The sequence below is a fragment of the Psittacula echo genome (genome assembly GCF_963264785.1).
Source record: "Psittacula echo genome assembly, chromosome: 1".
NCBI classification, from domain to species: domain Eukaryota; kingdom Metazoa; phylum Chordata; class Aves; order Psittaciformes; family Psittacidae; genus Psittacula; species Psittacula echo.
Window position 1 is genome coordinate 20219713 of NC_137735.1, and position 25774 is coordinate 20245486.

Sequence of the window (25774 nt, forward strand, 5' to 3'; positions counted from 1 at the left end):
AAACTAAAAAGAGGGATGCTAGTATAGCCTCATGAATGTTCAACAGAAGATGGATGTTGGCTGCACTTCGGAGAGAAACTAAATTAAAGTTGACAGTGGAATGAGAGATGGGCCAGAGAGGAGCTCTGTCAGGGGAGGGTAGCAAAGAATGAACATGCTGCACAATGCATTGTAAAAATGCTGGGTCTGTCTAGCGAAAAAATACCAAAAATACCTTGGCATTGATGGCATTTAGACATTCAAGTCATTAGGGTAACAATGGTGACAGATTTGTTTTGTATAGGGTTTAAAGGATTGCATACACAGTTCCCAGCAGTAAACAAGCCGGGGAAGCTGGGAAATATTTCTTAGGATTATTCCTTGTGTCTCATTCTTTTGGTGTGTTTGTTCATGTACATAAACAATATTTTGTCATAGCTGTTTAAGAAACAAGCATAAAGCAAACCAGAAATGCTAAATTAAGACACATCTTTTATGTGGTTTATTTTTGTTTGAGAAATTTGGTGATTCTGAAATTTTCCACTCTGAGGGTGCCTGGCAGGTTACAGTGTGTGTTCTTTATTCCACTCATGGCATATTCTTTTGCATTCTTCTGTTCCATGACTGGAAGTTAGTGCTAAGTCACTGATAAAGCACCTTTTATTTTTAGGATAGGGTTTAGTAATTGGTTTGTTTTCTTTTTAAAGAACTTGGTTTAGCAGAATTTGTGTAAGTGTATGCTTGAGAATTGTCCAGAATGAGTAGTACTGAAGTTATGCCACTGGAAATCCTCAAGGGGTTTATTTTTTCACTTTTCTGTAAGTAATTTAGCCTTACTTATGAGTACTTGTTTTCTTCCAAAGACTGGGGTAACAGACAAGGAGGATTGTATACATGTATCATACATTATTCCGTTATGTAATTTTTAAAAATAATGAATGGAATCAAATTTTGGATGTGATTATAGATCTTGACAGACCACTGAAATGTTGTATTTGGAACAAAGTGATCTTGGCAAATATTTTTACTGCTTTCATAAAAGAACAAACTTACTTGCATTTCTACAGAGCATATTATCACTATAGTCTGCTATTCAGAGCCATGGCTCTCTTAGACACCAGTTGGTGCTGCTATTCATGAATATGCTTTTAGGCATATTGTTGTGTGCTTCCCCCCCCCCCCCCCACTGATCCAGAAGTGACTGGTTAAAATCTTGTTTAAGAACATAACTGTTATTTTTCAAAATTGGAGAAGCAGCTTATCTAATATCTTGGAATAACTGCCTACCTGGGATTGAGAAAAGGATATCACAAGAAGTATAGTGCATAGCTGAAGCACAGTGATTCAGTATAACTCTTCCTAACAAAACACATTTACTAGTTGCCTTATGTCCTGAAGTGTGAAGACTTGTTCCAGACTGCCTGATTTTTATCTTGCCTAATACAAACATGGCTTTATGTTCCATCATGTAAATCTCATTTAGAAATGTTTGGTCATTGGACATGATGATTAGTAGAACTCACTGTCATAACTGTCTTACACCATGTAAAGGCTTTTTTTTTGTTTAATTCCCTTTTTTTTTTTTTTTTTTTTTAACTAGAAGCTAAAATGCTGTCATTATGACTTATTTTTCTCTACTTTGTTTTTTATCAAATGCCTTTTGCATGTAAATATCTCTCCTTCCTTTTCTTTGGAATTATGCCCATTCTGTTTGGAGATGAGCAAAACAGCACACAGTACTCAAGCAAGGAAGGTGTAATTACTTCTTTCTCTGTTTAGTAACTTTTAATAGGTGCTTATTAAACAAATAATGGAGTTAACACCAATTAGCAATCTTTCTGGTAAAAAATTCTCCACTAAAACATTCCAATGTGTATAATAACCTCAGGTGAACTACTGTGCAGATCAGCAATGGTCAGTTTTTCTGCATCTTCCTCTCCACGTCTCCCTCTCCACAGGTCATGCTTGGATTTCTCTTCAAGTTGTCATAGATGGCATTTGTTAACACACTTTGCCAACAGCAAGATTACATATGAAGGAAGAATAGTTATGAATGGTATAATTTCTGCAAATGAATTTGTAGCTATTCAGCACTGATGCAGAAAAAGGGAAGTCTCAATTTTTGTTTTGGATATCAACTGCCTGTGTGTAAGCCTCTGAGTATAAATAATTTGCCCCATACGTCGTGTTCAGTATTTATCTGCATTTGTATCCTGTTTCTCAAAAGTTGTCTTTTGTTTGGTTTCACATGCTATACCAGCTCTTCTATTGAGTACAACGGCTTATGAAACGAATTTCGTACAATTTACTGGCTGTTGAATTTGTCTTCAGGTAAAATACTAGATTACCTTCAAGAAACAAAGTCAGCGTTTTCCAGACAGAATTGAATGTAGCTGTTTTTCTTCTGGAACATATTTAAGCAGTATTTACTGTATTGATAAGGGAAGAGAAAACTGAAGTTACTCTGGTAGGGCAAGTAAAAGGAAGGCATTAAGGGAAGTGCAATTTTTCCTTCTTTGGTAGACTTTTTATGTTAAACAGCAAAGAAATTGAGGCCATTTGATCAGGAACCCAGTGGCTCTGGGGGACCAAACATTTCTGTGGATCCAAACTGAAAAGAACAAGGGAAAATTTTCTTGATTTCTGCTAATGAAATGTTTTACCTACCAAGTGATGAATATTATCACCTTCTTTGGAGTAGCTCCTATTAAGAAGCAACATTTTATTTACATATTATGTGAATTTATGTATTGTGCATGTTTATGCATCAGTCTTCGATAATGTTGTTTAGATTCTAGTGAGTTACAGTATCTTCAATTCAGTATGTAGTTACAGGAGTATTACTTCCTTCAGTTTCATTGCATTTCTTGTCTCCCTTCAGTTCCCTAACAGAGAGAAAGTATCCTAAAAAAAAAAAAAAACCAACAAAAAACCCCCACAAAACCCCAAACCCACAACAGCAAGAAAAAAACCCCCAGACAAATCAAAACCAGCCACATATAAACATGTTTTCATTGTGCGAAAATGAAATCCTGCTTCTTGGAAAAAATAGAACAAATAGGGAAACTGAAATGCTTCCTTTTTTTGTTTGCTTGTTTTTGTTGTTTTATTATGATCTATTTTGTTTATTGAGTTCTAGGTGGGAGAAACAGGTGGCAAGACTCTGATGTACTAAATATTTCTGCAGCTTGTTCAAATCATGCTATTTTCCTGGCTGCGTATGGAGCATGCAAAACCACAGGCTGGTGATTCTAGTCATAGACTGCTCAGTGATGTGCTACAAGTGATTGTTTGCTTTGCAAGTCCCGCCTGAGGCGTGTGCAAGCTGAGTTAAATATTTGCACCCATACAGAAAATCTCAAGACTGACTTATTAAATCAGCTTTCTGTTGTCTTCCTAATTAGTTAATGACATACCACAGAGGCTGCAACTTCAGCCAGTGCTCAGCTTGTGCTTCAGTTTGCTCTTTATTCTCATGTAAGGGACCTTGAGATGGCTGGGCGGTGGAGCTTTGATCAGGACAGGGAAGATGCTAGTGGAAAGAGAGGTTTTTTAGTCAGTTTGCAATCTCGGAGGTGACAGGAAGACAGGATGCAGCAGACATGGCTGAATGTTTGGCCTGATTTCCTTGTTTCTGTTTGAAACCTCTCAAAGGCGTGGCTTCTATCAGCTGCATCTTCATGTGGGTGGATAATTCTCTAGAGTGCAGAAATGGATTAATCAGACTAGTGTGCAGGCAGAGCTGGGGTGGCACTGAGAGGTTTGGATCAAGGTGCTGGGGGGAACTGTACAAATTCTGGACTCTGTATTTTTGAAGGAAAATGTATCAGGAAACTGTTGTCCAAGTTTGTTGTTTTTAAATTGCCATTGGGCTTAATTTGGAAAAGGTTGAAACCCGCTCTCAAATTCTTCCTCCGTTTTGGGTTTCACTGGGCTGCTGTGGGTGTTTTTCTTCGTAGGTCAATGGGCCTGTGCTCAATCATTGGTATGTGAACTTGGTATATGTTATTGTAATTTATGTAGTAATTTCTATGGGATTAAAAATAAATATATTGTGAGAAAAGGTAGGTCTTCAGAGGCCATTTGTTTCAAGATGTCCTTATGAAAAACTGCAGCTAAGATCCTGCATGTCTTCATTGTAATTTTATCTGGTTGCTTTTTTTTTGTTACTTTGGATATCTTTTTTTTTTCAGTGATTATGTATACACTTATTTGCTCTCATGAGTATACTTTTATGTGTTTTCATAGAAGTATGCAATTCTGAAAAATGCTTATCTGATTTGGAAAGTGCAAGTGGGTGTTTAAGCACATAAAAGATTATCTCCTTTTTATGACAGCCCTTACCCTTTTACTGTCTCCATTTTTCAGTGTCCTTTCACATTGGCCTACAGGTAGAAAGCCCTTTCAGGTAAGAAAACGGTGTGTTTGTGTTCATTTAAGGATTTTTTTTTTTTTTTTAAGCATATATATGATGTTTCATAGTCTATAGAATGGGCAGGAATTACTTGTAACTTGTTTTTTGAACAAATGGTTAGGGTAAAATTACTTGAAAATACATGTTCTGAAGGTGGGTATTTGTCAGCTCACTGATCTGTGTTTCTGGAATTTCTTCTGTTCATTTGACCTTTCATAGAAAGGCACACTTAAATGATGATGAAAGGAATGATTCTTTTCAAGGCAGTGCTTTAGTAGCAACATAGGATTCAATTTTTAGTAATGCAGATTTTATTTTTTTGTTTATAGCCTCTGCAGGTATTTGCAGAATTCTTTTGTCATTTGAAAGAATGTGCTTGGCTCTCAACTGTTAGAATTTTTTGTTTGTTTGTTTGACAGTTTCTGTAATTTTTTGGCATTCTGTGCTTGCAATAGTTGGTACTTAATTTTTACCTCAGTCTAGTAATCTTGTTGTCTTGTCTATGGCTTTAAAATGATGGTGTAATATTTATGGTAGTTGCTGAGCTAAGAGAATTCTATTCTATTAATCAGGTTTTATCCAACAGGTGATCCTTTGTAAGGGATCAGTAAATCAAAAGCCATGTGATCTTGTATGAAACATTGGAATTTAAAGAACTCCAGTGTTTAAGTTTGTTTATTAAAACTTAGGTTGAAATAATGACACTTTTTTTTTTTTTTCTAAAAAAGAACAAAGGAGCTTTTATACAGTGCACAGATTAAATTTACTACAGTAATTTGCATTACCTGCTGCTGCCTTAATTCTCAGAACTTGTACATTAAAAAAAAGAAAGCCCCATGAAACTTGCAGTTGTCAACACCAGTAAATTAAATAATGTTTGGTACATTGATTTTTACATGTCAATTTGCTGCTTGAGACTGCTTAAATCCTGTTACTTAAAAATGTTAATAGCTTTGCTTTGCTCACTAGGTAAGCTATTCCTGGCAAGTGTTAGAGAAAAGGTTTTGGTTAATTGCATTAAAGCCCACCTTTCAATAAATAATGCTCAAGTTTAGTCTGCAGTTACATGGAACAGCTGATGCTGTTCAGAAGAGGCTGTAATGATTTCTTGTTAGTGTGTTGTGTTTTAAGCTATGAATTTGCTTCAGGGTTAGTTACCCAAATGAACTCTGAGCTCAGTATTTTTCCTGTTGAAGTAGAACTTCTTTCAGTTTGAGACCTGGGCTCTATTGGAGCAGATTTGGGTACCTTTTCAGAGTGTTGCTTGCATTAATTCTTCATATCTCCTTAATTTCACTTCAATTTATCTGGTTTTGCTTGCTTCTCTGTATTAGTGCATTTCGTATATGCAATAATTTCTGCAGATTTCCAATCAAAATATGGGTGAAGTCTAAGTTCACAAATAATTATTTTTTGCTAATATGTTAAATGTTTTTGTAAGATGTTTTTGTTTCACTGCCATAAGTAGTTCAATGAAACTAATGCCTTACTATCTCATCTCCTTTTCTGCTGTTTCTGCGCTCTCCACTTTCCCTTCCCCCTGCTGTTGACTGCAACTTAGCTAACAGGATCTTGAATCTTATTTTTGATCAAGATTGCAGTTGTAGTGCAGTAACTTATGTAACACTTTTTCCTAAATTACTTTTTCTGCTTATAAAAACAGTGAAAGCATTTTGAAACAACCCTGTCTTTTCTTCTGTTCTTCTGCATATGAAAAATAACCCTTTTCAGAATCTTTAGTTTTAAACTTGTGTAAGCCATTGAACTTTTTTTTTTTTTTTTTTAATAATGTATTCATCCCTGGGGAATCTCATGTCTCAATTTTTAAATTGCTGAAAAGAAAGGTGAGGCTTCTGTGAAAACAGCACTGAATCTTATTGGAGCTTTAGAAAATTTACAGTGTGAGAGTTTCTTTGCTTTAGCCATGGTACAGAGGTGTAGAATTTTGCAATAGATATCTCACTTAAAAGTGCAGGTTGTCATTTATTTAGAGCTAGGCATGGCCATGTAAAATAGAAATATAGCATTTTCGCCTTTATAATGTTGTGTGTCTAAGATGTCTCCTAAAGTATTTCTTATGGGACTACATGATGGAAAGCAATGTTTTACAACACTGTGTGGCTTTAAAAAAAACTCATTCCTGAACAAACATTATTCTTCTAGTTGTGATGAATTCTTTCTTCTGAGTGGTTATTACCCTATTTTCAAGCTCTGGGCTTCTACAGCATACCAGTTCTTTACGCTCTGTTCTCTTTATTGTTTTTCAGCACAGCTTAAGTACTGCTGAAACTCCCTTTCTCCATCATATAAAATGTATTCGTTTGAACTGATGGGATGGTAAAACCAGATTTTGCTAAGGTGTTCCTAAGGAGAAGTTCATTTGTATACATGTGTATAAACACTCTTTACTATTCACATGAGGAATAGATACTCACATTGAATGGCAGTAAAATCTGCGCAGATGTCAGTGCTGTAAGACCTCATGTGGGATCTGATTGGGATTTTCCAAGGGTTTCTTCAGCCTTGCCTTGTTCATTCTTCTGTCACCATTAGATATTTGCTTGATACTTCGGGTTGTAAATGTGGTAGGTCAGCAACTTCTTCACACAGTGCTTCCTGTGAGCATTCTAGGAACATACAGCAAGGTTACAATTAATATTTCATAAATATGGCTACTGGTATTACATTTTTATTTGTATTTGTGACAATAGTATAATGACAATATTGAAACAAATGTCATTATACTAAAATCTGCTTTTCAAAAGAGATGGTAGAGATGCTAATTGGAAAGGACCAGTGGATGTCAAACTTGTGCTTTGAGCGAGAATATCACCATTGCAGCGTCAGGTCATCTGGGCAGCTCCTGAAAGCCTCTAAGGGTGAAGACTCCACATATGCAGCAGCATGACATAGTGCTGCAATGCTAACATAGCAAAGAAGGTTTCCTGGTATATAACTTGACCCTCCCAGTGCATAATTTAACTGTTGGCGCATGATATATTGTCTGCTGCTATTGATGAGGGGAGTTGCCATCTGCTGACGAGTAGTCAGTTGCAAGCTACTGCTAGATCACTTTAACCTCCTCTTCAAGAACCTAAACAAGCCCAGCTTTTTGATCTTCTTGTAATTATGTAGTATCAAAACTTTGTTGTTTTTTTTTTTTATAATCCCAATCAAATAGAACAAGTTCATTGAGCACAAGATTTTAAAGACAGAATTTGTAAGAACATGTAGTATTAATGGATAAAAAAATAAGCCTGTAACAAAAAAAAGGTTGCATGCTGCAAATGTGTGTGTTCATGTGTATCTGTATAGCCAAGCAGTGCAATTTTTTATTAAGAAAGAAGTTACTGAAATATCATGGATTGTAAATTGGCTTGTTGAAAAACTATAATTTGTTTTAGAACAGAAGATATTCAATATTTTTTCAGTCTAACTACTCTAAAATGTGCAGCTTTGGAAGGATTATTCTGCTTGGAGGTTATTCACATTGGACCATTACATATGAATAATAACCAGTAGGCTTTGGAGGTGAGATCACATGTAGAAAAGTTCTTTGATTGAACTATATTTATGAAGACATGTAAACAGAAAAGAGAGTAATTTCTTACTACTCTAGTGAAAAGATGGAAAGTTTATCACCCAAAACATTTAACAGCTTCAGACTTTCTTTTTTAGGAATGTTACCTTGCATGACATAGGGAATTGGTGGCTCACAGAGAGAAAATTTCTAGACTAATTTAAAAGAAAGTTTTCAATTTGAACTTCTGATATGCCTAGATGGAAAACTTTTTAATGCCTTGACACTTCTTCCTTTAAGTAAATTTTAAGCTTTTAGATCTCAAAATTAAATTTTAAAGAAAAGGGAAAATTGAGAACTGAATTGGTAATTTTTAAGCTAAGAGGATAGTGGGTCAGTAGTGCAGTCAGTCTGGTGTAGCCTGTTTGTAATGTTTTACTGTGTTGACTAATAATAAAAAAAGAAACAACAAAACAAACAAAAGCAAACCAAAGCAAAAAAAACCCAAACCAAAACCAAACAAAAAACCTCACACCAAAATCAAACAAACCCCAAACAAAACAATCAGAAAAACCCCAAAACAAGCTCACTTGGCTTTATGTTGCCAAGTGTCATAGTTTGTCAGCTTTGGGACAGAAGCTAATTTTTTTTTTTTTTTTTTAGTCCTGTATATTGAATTTCTTAATGCATGTTCTGGCTTCTAGGTTTTGGAAACTGGTCAGAAAAATGGAGCTTAAATGAAGAAGCTACATAAATTATAGCAATGGTTGGGGCAGACATGCACTCAACTGACACTTTGAGCTTGCTGATGTAAGTTTGTAGAAATGAATTGTCTCTGAAGACCTACTGTTTATGAAGGGGACTAACTGCAGTATAAGTGGCTGCGTTGGAGTTTGTGCTCCGACTTTAGGCTTTCCAACTTGTGCTCTAGGCTAGTGAGGAGAATCTTGGAGAGAGGATAGATTCTGAGCTTGCCATAATGGTGTTAGAAACTGTTTGGTCAAACCTTGTGGGGTGTTTTATTTGGGTTTGCTATTATTCCAGCTCCTGCTAGTGTTACAAAAGTCTAGTTTAGGTTTTTTAGGGCACAAAATCTACTTGAAAAAAAACCCCACAGATTTCCTTAGGTAGAGAGCTCAATGCTTTATTTAAAGTCCAGCCATGATGTCAACTTGTTGCAGGTAAAGAGGTAATTTTTGCATTTGACAGTTAATTGCAACAAGTTATCTAGGACACGACCTTGTCCTGCGCCTCCTAGCTGAGAAAGCAAGGATATAAAAATGGAGCTGGAGTTTTCCGCTCATGTAGCATACGTGTTGTTCCACTGCATTAATTCAGTTTTTCAGTTTATTGCCCACTACTGTGTTGCTGTTAGATTCAGTTATAACATAGGGCACATCAGGACCAGGGGTTAGCAGCAGCACTGGCTATAAAGTGCACTTCTGACTGCTGCTGCATGGATTTCCTCCTCCCCTTGTGCCTTTGCTGTCACAAGTGTTTGTGTACAGAGAACCACTTCAGGCAGGATCGGTTATCTGAGCCTTCCTGCAGCATGATTACACAAATGTGCTTATGTTGGTACAAGGAGGGGGATAATACAGGGACACAGGAATGGGAGAGGAAGGGACAAACAATTGGGAATCCTTTTAGCATTAGTCTTTGGCTCTTCCTTGCATCCTGAATATACTCATGTTGTTGGGTAGGTGTACAAGCAATGCTGTACAAGCAGTAGTTGGCAATATGCATTGTTCAGGCAAATGCAGAGTATTCAGGAACCTTACTGTTTCCTTTTGTGTGTGACTTTTGTCTAGAGGTGCAGTACTACTTACTTAAACTTGTTTGTAAACTTGTATCTAATTCTTTGATGGGAAGAACCATGTGCTTGCAGTACAAATTTAATTTATTTATTTTTAAACCAGAATTGATCCAAGCTAAATCTCTCCAACATATGAGTTCTGGAGTTCTTGTTTAATTGAACTGAGTTTCCTCTTTTTCTCCTCTGTGACTCCAGTGCATGACTTTGTGAACACTCATTGTGTAGGGTCTGGGTTCTATTTTATTGCCTGCTTTAACAACAAACAAATGCATATTGGAAAACTGTACCATTTGATACTATTTTTATGGGCCTAGAAATATATTTATAAAAACGGTATCAACCAAGATGTAGCCAAGATATGTGCAATTATGGTTTATTCTGACATTCTGATAATTATAAATAGCACTGTCTGTGTTTTTGGGCGATAGCATAATGATAATGTTATTTCCAAAGAAGTGTGACCAGTTCATTTTTACATTCTGAAAACCTGTTGTTTTTTTTTTTTTGAAAACCCCAACTCTTTAGATTTCATTTGCATCAAATAAGCTAAGGTGAACTGTGACACCAGCAGTAAATTTGTCATCCTGGTTTATCACTTGGTGAAATTAATCATGAGAAAAATATTTAGCAGCGTATTAGTAGGAGCAAAACTGCCAGTTGTGCAATCTGGAGTTGGATGTGAGTACAGAGTAGTTCATGTAAGCTTCTGGAAGCAGGATAGTACTTAACTAGGCAGCAGTCTGCACTGCTAAATCCTCACATAAGCAAATAGAACTATTTAAAGAAACTGATATTTATTTACATCCTTAAAATTACTGATATGTTGAATGATACTAAACAGAAGTGTGTCATTATGGTGTTATTGATAAAATAGATGAATCTATGCACTCAGTGCCTTTGTATTTCTGAAAGTATAAACATTACATAGGCTGACAATTTAATACTCAAATGCTAGAATCTGAACAGATTGTGGTTTTTTTTTTTTTGTTTTTTTTTTTTTTTTAAAGAAGGTGCCCTGATGCTATGCTTTCTTTATTGTAAGTACAGTGTTACATCTTTTTACTTTAGATTTCAGTTGTATAATTCTGATATGGTCTCCTAAAGTATAAATACATCCTGACAACATGTTGTTACAGGAACTCTGAGGGAACTGATGATCCTACAGATGGTGCTCACAGAAGATTAAATTTGATTCCTTGGTTAGAACAGTTGTTAATATACGTACTAGATCAGATGGTCCAGAAGACTGAAGTAATTCAGTAATGTCAGCAATGTCATGCTTACATGCCTGATTCATGAATATAGGATATGATTATGAATCACATGTGAAAATAAATATATCAGAGGAAAAAATGATGTGATTAATAGTATAAATTTAAAGATATATCAAGAGTTTGTGGAAACAATGACTTTAATACACTCTTCTAATTTATAATTTTAGTAGTTTATTTTTCTGAGAGTGTAAGGATTTAGGTCTTAAAAGATGCTTTTTTTAATCTTAAAGCCACACCTGTAAAACTTCTAATGCCTTTACTAAACTTTTTTCAGATTAGGTAAGATGGTAAAATGCTTTTCAGGGGTAGCCCCCCCTTTTTTTTTTAATTCTAAGAAGCTGTGAACTACCTTTCAGCATGAAAAAAGTTTGTGGACTTTTTCATTATCAGCCATAATATAGTGGTGGTTGTAGTCTGCGGATTAGTGTCTTCCAGAAAGGAATTCAATGTGGCTTATGCTCTTGAGCTGTATCCGAAAAGAAATCGGTACACTGAATATTGACCCTATACTTAGCCAAGAGGCTAAATATGAGGCTTCCAGATTAATATGCAGCAGAGGTGTTAACAAGAACAGAATTCTAAGCAAGAAGGTGGGGTTTTATTTAGGAAACCATTACTAGGAAGTTTGCTTCAGAAATCACATGGGCATATTGTCAGACATTTGAGGGTCACCTGTAAATTGGTTTTCTAATTTTCTGACCAAGTTAAGAAAGTGGCTTAAATGCTATGCTGCTCTTCTTCCTTAAGAGCTGACAAATTCTGAGGCAGATTAAAGTATATGATCAGGGATATACTGCACCTTTTCCAGCTTCCTGCTGTTAGAAAATGAGGAAACTTGTTAGAACAGTGGTAGATAACTAGTCAGACCTAAAATGTATTAGAAGCTTGGATGTGTGTTGTTTATGTGCTTAGATGTGATATGCGTTAATAGTCACTGAATGTATATGAATATGCATCTGCAGTTTTTCATCAGCTTTATTAATGTTCTGTTCAGAAATGAATTCAAATAGTAAATTCATAGTCCTCTTTCTTTGATAGCTGTAACTTCTAAATGTGTGGGATATATTGTCTGAGTTAAGAGTGTGTTTTTATTTCAGGTGAAGTTATTAATTTAGATCATCTTTCAGCCTGTGTTAATTTGTTTTTTTTCTTGGAGCTATTCAAATTTGAAATGGTAATTATGATATTGTGCAAAGAGTACAAAATACATTTTTAAAGGAGCATTAAATAGTCTTTACTACAAAATCAAGATATATGGATGAGTACTTGGATTTAAACTGCGTTAAATGTTTCCTTTCTTGGTCTTGTTGTACTAATAAGTGAGACGATTTTCCTGTTACTGAGAGGAGGTATTAGATATCTGGTATCCTTTTTTTATTATTTTTAATATTTTAACTGAGCGTTCATATGTGTGTTTGGGGTTTTATATTAAGTACCATTAAAGTACATGTAAGGCTGGAAGTAGGAAAATAGGTGAATTTTTCATGGCTTACATAAAATGCATCTCCCGGTTTCCTCTCATCCTGCTCTGTCAGGGTTGGCAGGAGTTCCTCTTCTAAATCAGTCTCCTTTGACCATTGTGTACAGTAATTGTCCAGCTTCCTCTTCCCTTCAAACTATGTCATTGCTCAGGGAGGGTGTGGGAAGAAGATGGAAAAGCCATGAAGCCATCTTCTTGATTTTTTGTTTAATTAGACAGTGTTGTAATTTAATAATTAATTTCCTAAGAGTCTAAATGAAGTGTTTATACTGATATTCTGTTGTCTCTGTATAATCCTTGACATGATTAATGTATTCAAACCCCTTATTGCAACTTTCTTTTCAAACAAGCATTGCTGATTTGGGATAGTTGCTTTCAATGCAGTTAAATCAAAGCGAAATTAGATTTGACATAAAACTTAATTCTCTAGAGAATTTATTTTGTATCTTTTCTGTTGAATAATCAATTTTATTGCTACAGAGTTCTTGAATAGTTTTCTAAAATAGTGTGTGATGTTTTGAATATCTTAACAGATGATCAGAAAGTTAACACTCTCTGCTGTTCTGTAGCTTTTTATGCTTTTTATCTAGGAAAGATTAGAAAAGCCTTAATCAAAAACTGTTTTAAGACTTGATTTTGTAATGGCATTATTGTCTGAATTTTTGCTTTAAATATCAAACTGGTTTCACTTTTTTCCTTGGCATAAAAATAGGAAATTTAAGTTCAGAGTAAGACAGCTTTTTTGTGGGTGTGGAGAAAGCAGAGATGAGCTAATGGTGATTTAAGGAAAAATCAAAGCCTTGCTTGCCTGATCAAGTTTCAAGTTTCCATGCAGGGTTAAAAATATAATTGATTTGCATGTATTAAAAGGTACTGAAGTAGCAGACCAAATGGATGCTTCTCAGTAGTGACAGAGCCAGGTTTGGATTTCCCATGGGAATATTGCTTATATATATATAATGAAGTGGTAATGAATTATTTTAAGGCTGTTCAAAACGATCTGTTTTTACTGAAGGATGTTTAGTGGATTTGAAAAGAATTACGGCAGCTTTCATGGAGCTGAATTGCAAATATCTTTGGGTTTATTAATTTACTTTTTTTAACTGAATTGCTACCAGTCACTAAGCATTACACATATGCTCAGAAACAAGTGCTTCAGATACCAGGCTTTGCAGTCAGGAGTTTTATCTGAGTCTTATCTGCTGTTACTACATGAGCTTAGAAAGACGATTTCAGAAATTGTCTGTTTCTAATATGGGGTAATGGAAAGTGAAATTTTGCATTGTAAAATTCTTTGGAGACAACAGTGGCCTGATTCTCCTCTCCTGTTGCACCCCTTTCCCTGCTGTAATTAGTATTACAGCATTTTTTCCTCTTTAGGAAGCTCATTTAAGTAAATCAGTGTTGTGATTAAAAGATTAAGTGTATTCTGCCCTTTTTGTCAAAATTTTTTAAAATGTTTTTATTGGAAAGATGTGCTGCAGTGATGAATTTTATTTTCCACTCTAATCATTTAAATAAATGTCACAAATGACTTTGTCAAGTTAACAGTTATATCCTGCTCAGCCTACTTGCCATATGGAGTAGTTTAATTATTAAGAGTAGGAGTGATTTGCTTTGGGAGCTTTTAATTGAAAGATTAAACAAAGCTTACTTTGAGCCTGTGTCTTCAAGCATTTGAAGACTTTAATGACACCTTATGTAAAGATTTAAGCTAAAAGAAACATGTTTGTTGCCTTTGTTGTGAATAGCTGTTTTGAACATCTGGTGAAATTCTTGAAAACACTTGTTTTTCAGTAATTTGAGTAGTCTCTACTGTACCTGACACCCAGATTTGTACTTTGTTATTTTACGGTTATTTTATGGTTTTTATCTTGCCTTGAAAGGAATATATTAAATTGATGAAAAAACTGTTATGTATTAAAGTATAGTGTAGAACTAAAGCACAAAAGAAATGTAATGAAAGAGAAATCCTAGTTGGGTAAAAATCCATTTGTTGGGGGGGTTGGGGATATTGTGGCCACCTGCTTTGCTCTGGAAAATGCAAAGAAATCCTACTTCTTGGGAAACAGTTATTTTAAGCTGAGAGTATGTACTTAGGAAGCTGACACTTTGTATAGTGCTTGCCTTTTCTGTGAGGCTTCCCTTTCTCCCCAGATGGCTTCTTAGGAACAAGGAATCATAAAACTAGAAGAACATGGTACACTCCTGAAATTATCAGAAAAAGACTGTCACGGAAGCACTGCAGACTTTCATAGGACTGCCATATGCTAGCATAAAAAAGTGTGCTTCCTTCTCTGTGAATGCCGAACATCCTCACAGAGCAGAAATGATGTGTAGTAGCCTATCTATCCAATAACTCCCAACACAAAGTTGCTCTGAGTGAACTAACAGGGAAATTTAAAAGCATTTAAATTTTAAATTTGGAGGTGTGTGTCAAGTTCCAGGTACCTTTGAAAATCATAAAAGTTTTGTGTGACCCCGTATTCTTACTTAGAAAGGCTCTTTGAGGCATTTAAAAGACTTGAGGGCTCAAATGCTTTGGAGACCAGATAGGAAGTGCAAACACTTGCTAGGGTCCCTCTGTCACAAAGCTGCTATACTCCAGTGTCCATATGCAGCAGGGTGTGTGTGTGTGGAGGGGATGACCACAGGATTACTAGCTGTTTGTCTGCCAGTCTTTCATTCTGAAGTCTGTTATGATTGCAGCAATTTAGGGAAAAGTTCAGGATAGATAAAGACTGCAAGGTGCATGTATTCTTTTGCTTTGGGACCATTTCTAATGGTGTATTCCTGAAATAAATTTCAAGGACTTTGCTGAAATGCTTGAAGATATGGATGTACTTAATTTTCCTTAGTGGTTTGTGTTGACATTGTCATTTTAAGTTAACCCCTGTTGCTTTTAGGAAATGGGATGAAAAAGCCATTATTCTAATGTTTAGGAGAGTTTCAAACTGGAGTTTTTCTTGTAGTCTCACCTTATTCTAACCTCATTGAAAGACAGAGAAGAGAAAAAAAAAGGGGGGGGGGAGGGGAAAGTGTAAGTGTTACTTTCCCCTTATCTGCAAATACAAAGTTTCCTGTATACCCCCTTGGATAACTCTATACTCAGTTTACTATCAAACTGTCTTGTGTAAGACTGGTCTGTACCCCTGGCCTTGTGCAGCTCCTTGGACTGGTGAAGAGTACTTTCTCCTCTTGCCTCAGAGCTAGGAACCAGTTACTGAGCTACTTGAGGCAGATGGAAGGGTCAGTTCAAAAGCCTCTGCTGCATTTGTTGAGCCACAAATTTGACATGTAATTTTTTAGTAGCAAATTCCCTCCATATCATGACCTGAGTTTCTAAAAACTCCATGCTTCTGAGCAACATGAAAAACTGGGCTGTAAAATAACTCCTGCCTAGAGTGACATATGGTGTGCTTGTATGACTCTTGTCCAACTCATCTACACTGTATCTCTGTTGTTTGCTTTGTTAATTCTTCTGTGCTCTTTGTTAAAGGAAGGATCAGATTCTAAAATATCAGGTTTACTCCCTGAATGAACTTGGTATCCCTGTGCTCTTTCCTGCGATGATGGTTTTGGACTGAGTGTATTATGCCACACATACCAGACTAGGACAGTGAAATTGGTCCAGATGTGAAATGGTTTGTCATTAAAGTACAATAGAAGGTTTGGAATCCCAGAACACCTTCAATAGATTCAAATTGAAAAATAAACTATCAACTAGTCTTATAATTTATTGCATGGTCTCAGACCTATGTTTGTGGTGCTTGTTCTATATTCAGACTTTTCCTCTTGGCTTTTATCTTAATTAACAGGATGTTTGGGAGTTTCTAGCCATGCTTCATGTAACATTAATTTGAATTGTTTCTGCCATGCAAGTGAGGCAAAATTATGTGTGCTAGAATCCTCTGTAGAGCTGCAGGTCATTAAATTTGTCAGGTGTTTTTGGGGTTGGTAGGGCTTCATAGGTATGCTTGTGAAATGTTTTTCACTTATTCTTTAGGTTGTGGCTTTGTAAATTGTTATGAGATTGTTCTCTGAGTAGAGGGATGACAAGTGTTGTCAGTCTAGGAATGTTTAATTTTACCGTATGAAAATAACCTTGAAGGTAAATTTGGATTCTGTTTAGAGTGGGTTAATTTTTATTACAGTCGAGATGTGGTCCTGCTCCATGTTTCTCAGTTCCAAAAGGAGCAATTGAAACTCTGTTGTCTTGAAAGAGAGATCAAGTGTTCCTGGAGCCAGGACATGGCACATTTGAAGTACAAGCAGCCTGTTTACTTCTCTCAAGAAGAGCCGTAGCTCTTTAAAGTGCCTTCCTTCTTAAATAACTAAAAAAGTCATATTTAAGATAAATAAATACTCTGATTAAGAAATTGATTGAGAAAAGAGTTGAAAAACCTCAGTTTTCAGAAAATGTACTCTGAGAAAACTTTTTTTAATTGAAAAGCTGGGCTTTCAGCTGAACAAAATAAAGAAGCATTTGAGTGAGTGCTTGCGAGCTGAACACTTGGTCTGATGTTTTCTATGTAAGTCTAGGAATAACTACAAATGAAGTTGAGTGTGGAGGACCTGTTCATCTGTTCTGACAATTATGCTTTCTTCTAACTTAAAACATAGTATAGAACTAATCTTTCAGTACAAAAATGTTCTTCTGAAATATGTTTGTGTTTAAAATAATGTAATCTTCTTTGTTTGTGGCTATTGGAATTTAATTATTAGCAGAACTTTGAAGTGATTCATACTATTGCAAGGGAAGCCTTTCTACAGCAAATACTCTGTATTACAAGGATAAGTCTTTTAGCCCCCCCCCCATGATTGTAACATTTTCATTAGAAGGCAAAAATCCAAAGACTGTGTATTGTACAAATTAAACCTTTTCTAATGAAGCGAAGATGGGCAAATAGAAGGTGTTTTTTTTTTAAACATAAAATTACTCAGTTTCCCTTTTTTTCATGACACATTACTTCAGCATCTCCATTCTGGGATGGTTTCAGTAAGGTGTTTGGTTTGTTTTTGTGGTTGGTTCTTGGTTGGGTTTTGTTTTGTTTATTTTTCAATTGATACATGGACACAGATAACAGGTAACTGTTAACTTCTGTGTAATAAAACTGGTGTATAAAGTAAGAGTGCATTGACTCGTGTCTAGCTGTAGGGATCAATCCTGTTAATATGCATTAGAGATTCCAGCTATGCTGTGGTTGCTACCTTTGTATTTCTGCTTTATAGCCTTCTGCAAGCTGTCTTATCAGCATCCATTATTTTTGATTGTTTTTAAATTTATAATAGTCAGAATCATGCTAACACAATTGGTATGGAGGTACTAAACTAATAAATATATTTTTCTGTGCAAACTTTTGATCTTATCCATTTCTATATGTGCTTCCCTTTCATTACTTATATAAATGAGCCTTTAATAAAATCTATAGTAACATTGAAGCTTAATCCTTTGGTAGACTAGAAGCAAAAATTACTTATGCTGCCTCAATTTGTATTTGCCTTGATATGATTGGAGTTGACCAGTTTATGGGACTAGTGAGTGCATTTTTATAATGGCTATTCCAGTGGGAATTCACTACCTTACTAAAGCTGAACTTTCAAAAATTAATTTGTGTGTCCTTCTCCACCTTCTGTTCTTTGGTGTTCAGTACATCAGAATTAATGAAATGGCTATTAGTTAATGCCAAGGTCTGTGAAAGACAATCTTTAATGATAATTGATCATGCCTTGTAGAATTTTTGGAGCATTTGGCATGTGCCTTGTGGAAGGGAAATAACAGAGCTATAACAATCTGACATGGTGGAAGCAGAGCCATCAGATGCATGCAAATCATTAGTCTTTGGTAACGAATGTAGATGAAAATGTGCTATTTTTGACCTGGAAACCTGCTCCACAGTAATTCTGGTGTTTTTAATCAGAACATACGTGGCTGAGAATATGATGTGTTGTTATCAGTTGAGCTTTCTTTGCTTGCTTCTCTTGCAGTCCACTGTGAATATTTTGCATCTAGTAGTACTGTCTGTCTAATTTGAATATGCTCTGCAGTATGGCTGTCATTCCTTTGTTACCTGTTTATGAAGCTATAATTGTAGGAATGACACTTCTTTCCTCCTCTGCTCTGTTTAGCCCAGGCTTTCAGAAAGAGGTTGCAAAGCACAGTGACTTTATGTGCTATTGCAGTGATATATTACTGAGGGTGGATGATAGATAAGAGAGGTGGAGATAGCAGTTACAGGGGTAAAAAAAAAAAAAAAAAATTCCAATATCCAAACTATTCTAGCCTATTCTTTGGGCTTCCCTCCCGATGAAGAGTTGACCCCCTTTCCCCTCCAACCCTAAACCCCCACCTTCACTTTTTTTTTTTGTAAGAATTATTAGTTTTCGGCTGAATTTGGTATCTATGACCTCCTGGCTGTGCGAGGTGAAGGACATGTACACATACAGAAATTTAAGCCCATTGTTTTTCTTGGGAGCTTTATATTGTAGAGCGACAGTAGATAATATTTCTGGTTTGTTTTTTTTTTTTTCTCCCCCCTTCCCTTTAGATCCCTGCAGTTCACTCAGCCCACCGTGCTTTACTGAGGAGGACCGATTCAGTCTAGAAGCTCTCCGCATGATCCATAAGCAAATGGATGATGACAAAGATGGTGGTATTGAAGTAGATGAAAGTGATGAGGTAGGAGTAAAAGCCTTTACTTATGCATACATGAGGTCTGTCTGTTTTAGATAGCTGCTCTTCATGTTCCAGCACTTTAGTTGTTACTGTTTTTCTTAATTCAGCCCTTCCCACAGCCAAATGTAGAAGGAAAGTCTAACTTCTAGAATTGTCTGAAATGGAATATTATTGTCTCTTATTTTAGCCTAAAGGAAAATTTTATACAACTGTGTATAAAAGCTGCTATTTTTGTGGTCAGTGTAAGAGGTAGGCAAATGGTGTTGGTTTAGCTTGCAGTGAGGTTGATGTGATCTGCCACCTCATATTTTAATCTGTTTGCTCCAAGATTTTCCTGCTTAAGGCATTGTTGGTCTTTGCTTTTTACTTTAGATCTGTTCCTAAGACTTCATGGTGCAAAATAATACCTGTTACAGACAGCAGTCAAGAAAGGTGTGGCTTTTTTGTTCCTGGTTTTTGGTGGTGGTTTTTTTTTTTTTTTTTTTTTTAAATGTGTTTTTGCTTGCATTTTATGGGCAAGTAGCAAGTACTGCCTAAGGAAGGTTATGCAGACCTGCCTGAAGTTTTTTGTGACTGCTTGAATGAGTTTGGTAGGCAGGCTTCTAGTGGTCCTGGAAAGGTCTTTGCGCTTATCATAGAATCATGGAATGGTTTGGGTTGGAAGGGACCTCAGAGATCATCATCTAGTTCCAATCTTCCTGCTCTGGGCAGGGATACTTCCCATTAGATCAGATTGCTGAAAGCCCCATCCAGCCCAGCCTTGAACACTTCCAGGGATGGGGCAGCCACAGCTTCTCTGGGCAACTGCTTCCAGTGCCTCACCACTCTCATAGTGAAGTATTTCTTCCTAATACCTAATCTAAATCTACCTTCTTTCAATTTAAAGTCATTCCTCCTTGTTCTGTTGCTACATACCCTTGTCAGAAGTCCCTCTCCAGTTTTCTTGCAGGCACCTTTTAAGTACTGAAAGGCTGCTCATATGTCTCACCAGAGCCTTCTCTTCTCCAGTCTGAACAAACCCAGCTCCCCCAGCCTGTCTTTGTAGGGGAGCTGCTCCAGCTGCCTCATCATCTTTGTGGCCCTCCTCTGGACTTACTGCAACATGTCCATGTCCTTTTTAAGTTGGGACCATATGCAGTACTCCAGATGGAGTCTCACGAGAGCCAAGGGGTAGAGTCACTGCCCTGAACCTGCTTGTCACAGGCAGGTCTCAACTTTACCACTGGGGTTCTCAGAGTTGCTGGGTAGGAACCGAAACATCCATGTAGTTTCATTGTTCTTGCTTATTTTGCTTTCTGGCAGTTGTCAGGTATAGGCTTGAGAAAGGAAGGGGAGTGAAGAGGGTATTGCCATGTGGTTCTAAAGCCCATTTTCACTGGAAGTGAGTGGGAGAAGAATCTACTGCTGATTTTTCTTCCTGTTTTTGTAACATTAGGAAGATTGTTCTCCCTGAATGAGTTGTCAGTTACCATTGTCAAGTTTAATGTGATGCTACGTACCTTTCTGTGTGACTATTGTACAAACAGCATCAGCGGTGGTTGATGCTTTGTTGCTAGGAGTTTTGTGAAGGAATATGATACAATGGAGAGAATAGTCCAGACTAATATAACTTTGGAGGGAAAAAATCTGCTCTGTACCTTAGGGAGTGTCATGGTGAGGGTAGTTCAGGTGCTAGAAACAGACTAGCTCTGTTACTGCAGAAAGTTTGGTTAGTCGGTAATGTCTGGGACAGGCACAATCCAGTCTGCAAACTTGAAATGTTAGTAATGGAGTTTAAGCTTCCTTAAGGAGCTTCTCAGCACTGTATGATTCTCTTGACTTGTGCTGTATTTGTTAAGAAAGTTAAAAGAAAACACTGAAATACTTATACATTGGGAAAAATCTTGTTAATAATCAAAAGATCTGTCCTGGTTTCAAGTGGACCATCTTTATATCTGATCTTAAGTTTCATTTTGTTCCAGTGAAATGTCAAGATAAACCCCAGCAACAGAAGCTACTCTTAAAATCTGTTGAAGTGACTGAAATTAAAACAGTTCATGAGGGATGCTGTTATTGCTGGGGTGATGACAGATGAATGAAACTGTATATTCAAACTACTGACTGTGCATAAAATGACTGAAATGTAATCTTTTCTTCTGCAAGCTCATTTTTAACCATAGAAGAAATATTTAATAAATCCCACAATTAGCTTTTTTCTACATATATTTTCTGTGCAAATCAATGATGAATATGTATTTGCACAGAGTGCTTTCTTTTAAGACATTAAAAGCAAACCTGAAATGAATGAGAAATGCAATTTAATTGCAAGTTAAACTAATAACCTGTATGTTCTTCTTGTTAACACTATTACTGGAGCTTTACCATAACCTTTAAGAGATCTGATGTTTTAAAAACAGTTACCTGATTACAGTAGGTCTGAATATATACTAAATATATCCCAGTATCCACTATTTCAAAACCAGATTTTTTCTGTTCTGTCAAAGTGGGTAATGCTGCTTGTTTTGATTAAAAGTGAGGATTAATAATCAAAAAACCCCATTTGATTAGAAGTTTACATAGAATACAGGGATTTTACTTAACAGCTAGGTAATGGATTTCCTGTTTCATGCTTCATGGTTTTTACTTGCAAGACTGCTGGAAGAGCCATACATTGAGTGTGTTGATCAGATATTTGGCAGGAAAAATGTCACAAAGTACAACTTTCTGCTGTTTTACCAGCACTAAAGCAGTGTTACAAATTACAAGTGTATATTTACACCAAGGAAGGAAGTTCTTGTAAATATATTATTTTGAGAAGGAAGGTAAGAGGAGCTAAAGATGTTGAACTGTTTCTTGTAGCCACTTCAATTTGCTTATACTTTTGAGAAATCCCAACAGCAGTTGCAGACATTTCATCTGCACTCTATTTTTCCTAATGTTCGTCATGCCCTGTTTTATGTTGTAGTTTGTTTTTCCTCTGTAAAATGAATCCTTACATAAGATCATTCTATAGAGGAAGAGTTTCTTCAGAATATAAGAGAATTTTACCTGTTACTAGAAACTTATTTCCTCAAAAATTGTCTTATACTAGAAGCCCTTTGGATCTACCTTGTGTGGACTGGAAAGAAGCTTGTATTTGATCTTGATGAAATTGATGTGGGGAAACTTGATCTAAATTTTTAACACAGGATCTGTTAGTCATTGAAACACATGAGGGATTTGTCAAAGTCTTCTAAGGAAGATAGAGGGGTTCTAGTTTGAGCATGGACTGGTTAGTTATGCTTTTTACTTATTGTTTAGTCTCTTACCTGAGTTAGACTAGATGGTATAACTTAAGGTATTTATAGTGATGAAAACCCCCTGAACTTTCAAAATCACTAGAAGGTACTTTCTTAATTCTAATTATTACAAAATACTTAGGGAAAACGAGCATTTTGACATTGCTACTCATATGTTTGTGGTTTTCTTTTTTTTTTTTTTTTTTTTTTTTTTTTCCCAGTCAGGATTCATGTAACTTTCTAATACTTGCCCTGAATTTTTAGGGCAGGCTAATATGAATTTTTCTATCAAATCTATCTTCTGTTGTTACTTCTTTTATTAGCATACAAAAGATTGCAATTGCTTAAACTGGTTTAGAGTTAGGCTGTAAAAGGGTAACTGAAAGGGAGAACACGTTACTAACTGAGGTTTTAGTCATGTGTTGTGGGAGGCTACCTGCCTCAGGAAGCATCTGTTCCACCATGTGTGGTTTTAGTGATTCGTTTTAATGATGAAGAGGCAAAAGCAGTAAGACTTATCATATGTTCACTATTTACATAGGTTTTTCCTGTTTCCAAAGAGCTTTTATATGTAGATCCTACATAAAGAAATTTTCTCAAGGAATCTCACTGTACAAATAGAGTAAGTTGATGTTTTGAAATACTAATATCTTACTGTGTGTTTAATGTCACACAGAGCTAATGGCATGAATCTACAGCTCTGTGTGGATAGATCACTTAATATCTTAATATTTTGTTCTAGGCTTTTTGTGTGTACTTGCATAGTTACTTAACAAAAACCCCCAACCCAACAAACCCCACACAGAACCACCCAAAAAAACCCAAACAAAAAACTGTGTGGGGAGGAAGAAACTGCAGTATTGAAAGCATGAAACAATCAGAGAATAGCTTTTAACAGTACAGTCAAAGAAGCTGGAACCTCAGAAGTCGTATGTAAAAAAAGTGCCTGACTTAAAATGTTGTCTTGAGGCAAGAATTGAAAAGAACCTAGTTTTAGTAGTCTAAACCAGGGAGTATGATTGTCTTCTATACAGAGATTAAAGCAGAAAAAGTAGCTAGTATAATCTGTTCACACTTTGGCTACAGTATGTTTGACAGAGGCAGAATATTTGACAGCCCATGATCTTCCTTTGAAGTGACAATCTTCTGAATGGATGGCCTCTGTAAAGCTTTTGTTTGAGGGCTTGAGGTAATATTTGCATTTTGGATGCAAATAATCCAAGAGAGTTGAAACAAACATAATATCTTGAAGTATGTGCTGTGTTTTTGAAGAGGGGATGAAGAGGTGGAGTCTAAAAAGAAAAAAGTCAAAGGAAGAATCTAGAAGGAAATAGAAATGGGGAAGATACAGAGGTCAAGTGTTAACTACTTGATTCAAAATAAAAAATTTATGGAAGGGGGGTGATTTCAGAAATGTGTGTTGCAATATATATTCCCATTAGCGCTAATTTGTGATTAAAGGTTTTATAATAAAGGAGAACCAGTTCATGCTTTTATTACATAATCAGTTTGCTAGTCCTATTCTTGGTTGTTTATGCTTCCTTTCTTTTAGGAATTAAAATGGTATATGCATCTGTACATTAAAATCTATTTTACAAGCTTGCTAAATTAAGATATCATACTTCAGGAAAACCTGGAGAAATAAAATTTAACATGTATCTTCTCATAGAAAAATAATTTTCTGAATTACTGCTGAAACAGACCTGCCTGTTCAATTTGTGTAAAGGGGAGTTGGTAAAGAAGTTTGCGGATCTTTGTTCTTTGATTCCTTGAGAGATATAAAAAGTAAACAATACATGATTTACTAGTCTGGACCAGGGACCCATTCATTTCAGTAACCTGTTCTGGACAGTATGAGTACTAAATACTATGGGCAAAATGGCAAGAAATTCCATGACAAGAAATCCTGAAGAACTAGATACCAAGGGAGTGTGATACTCCCATTTTAAGTATGTATATTTTGGATATTAGGAGCATGAAGTGTGAGGTCAAAAAAACACTTTCAGAGTTTTAATAGTAACTCGGATGACTTAAATGAATAGTCCTTCTGTGTTCTTGAACCAGCAGCAAATTTATGTACAGAATTTCTCTTCCTTTTGATTGTTACTTGTTGGAGGGAGCAGAAGTTTTAGCAGAAGATTAAGCATCAGGAGCACCGCAGAGTGTTTTAAGTTCAACTGGGAGAAACATTGCTATAGACTGAGCTCTAGGTTTATTTTGTCTGCAGATATACACTCAGCAAGTGTTAAATGTCCTGTAAAGTTGCCTTAGTATACTGGTTTTGTCATTATTGCTATAGTAAAGGTCCTTAAACTGGTGTTCATATTTGTGTAAACTAGCTGATGCTTCAGTGTCAACTGGTTAGGCAAAGTTCTGCATGTAGAGAAATACTAGCTGCAGTTTGGAAACTGAACACACTTGTTTTGCATAAAACTGGAGTGGCTCCTTGGTGTGTTAGTGGCCTAACCAGGGTAGCAAACCTTTTTTCCCCAAGAGCTGTTGGGTTACCTTGATTCCCTTAGTTGGTTGTCAATCTGTTAGTAAAGGGTGTTCTGGTGGTTTTTTTTTTTTTTTTTTTTTTTTTTTTTGTCTTGGTTGGTTGTTCTTTTGGTTTGTTTTTTTTCCCCACACTGGATTTTATAACTCAGTTTGTCTCCTGAAGTTTTATAAGCAACTCTGAGCATGTCTGCACATTCTGGATTTTTTCAGAGCCAGGTTTTGTCTGCAAACATGATCATGTTAGTCTGTGGCTATGCCTGTGCTAAGGTGTCCTGTATAGAGTCAGTGTGTGTATCACGTGTACTGTTGCATAGAAACTTTTTGCAATGTGATTTGGATCAGACCTGCTTCATGCCTTTGCCTCCTTGGAGGTACTTAAGCTAATATGTAGCTGTCTGTACATGTTTGTGTAAGCCTGCAGGTGTTTAGTCCTGCTACAATGAAATGACCCCATGGAAATTCTTTGAAGAGATTGTGAAGTTTACATTGCAATAGAATAGCTACAATTTTGTTTTGAGCTGCAATATTTTTTTTTTTTTTTCCAACAGAATTTGTAGATTACTTAAAATGTACTTGGTAACACTTTGTAACATTTGGCAACATAGTAACACCATGTCCTAACTTTTTCTGGTGATGGTTTTATTATGCTTAAATACATTTTCTTATTTTACTGTGTAACATTGTTAGAAGCCATTTCTAAAGAGTAGGCAGTTGAGAATGCTGTCATACCTGAATCATTGTATATTGCCTTTTAGAAGCCTACTTGCCAGTAAGTGTGACATTGTGATAGCCACAATGAGTCTGGTAGCAGAAGATGAGAGGGAATGTATTAGGAGGCTGTCTAACGGTTACTGGCTGT

General features: G+C 36.1%; 1 protein-coding gene across 3 annotated transcripts in view; it reads left to right on the forward strand.

Moving 5' to 3' along the window:
* Positions 1-25774, forward strand: part of STIM2 (stromal interaction molecule 2) — a gene marked incomplete at its 5' end in the record, with an annotated part of 62917 nt that overhangs the window by 16278 nt on the left and 20865 nt on the right. The window contains 2 exons of one of the 3 annotated variants that reach the window (XM_080618920.1): positions 4348-4387; positions 19032-19162. In XM_080618920.1, coding sequence (XP_080475046.1) covers positions 19100-19162 — 63 coding nt within the window. Of the gene's footprint in view, positions 1-4347; positions 4388-18245; positions 19163-25774 lie in introns of those variants that run through there. The other 2 variants (XM_080618919.1, XM_080618921.1) reach the window with 2 other exon arrangements.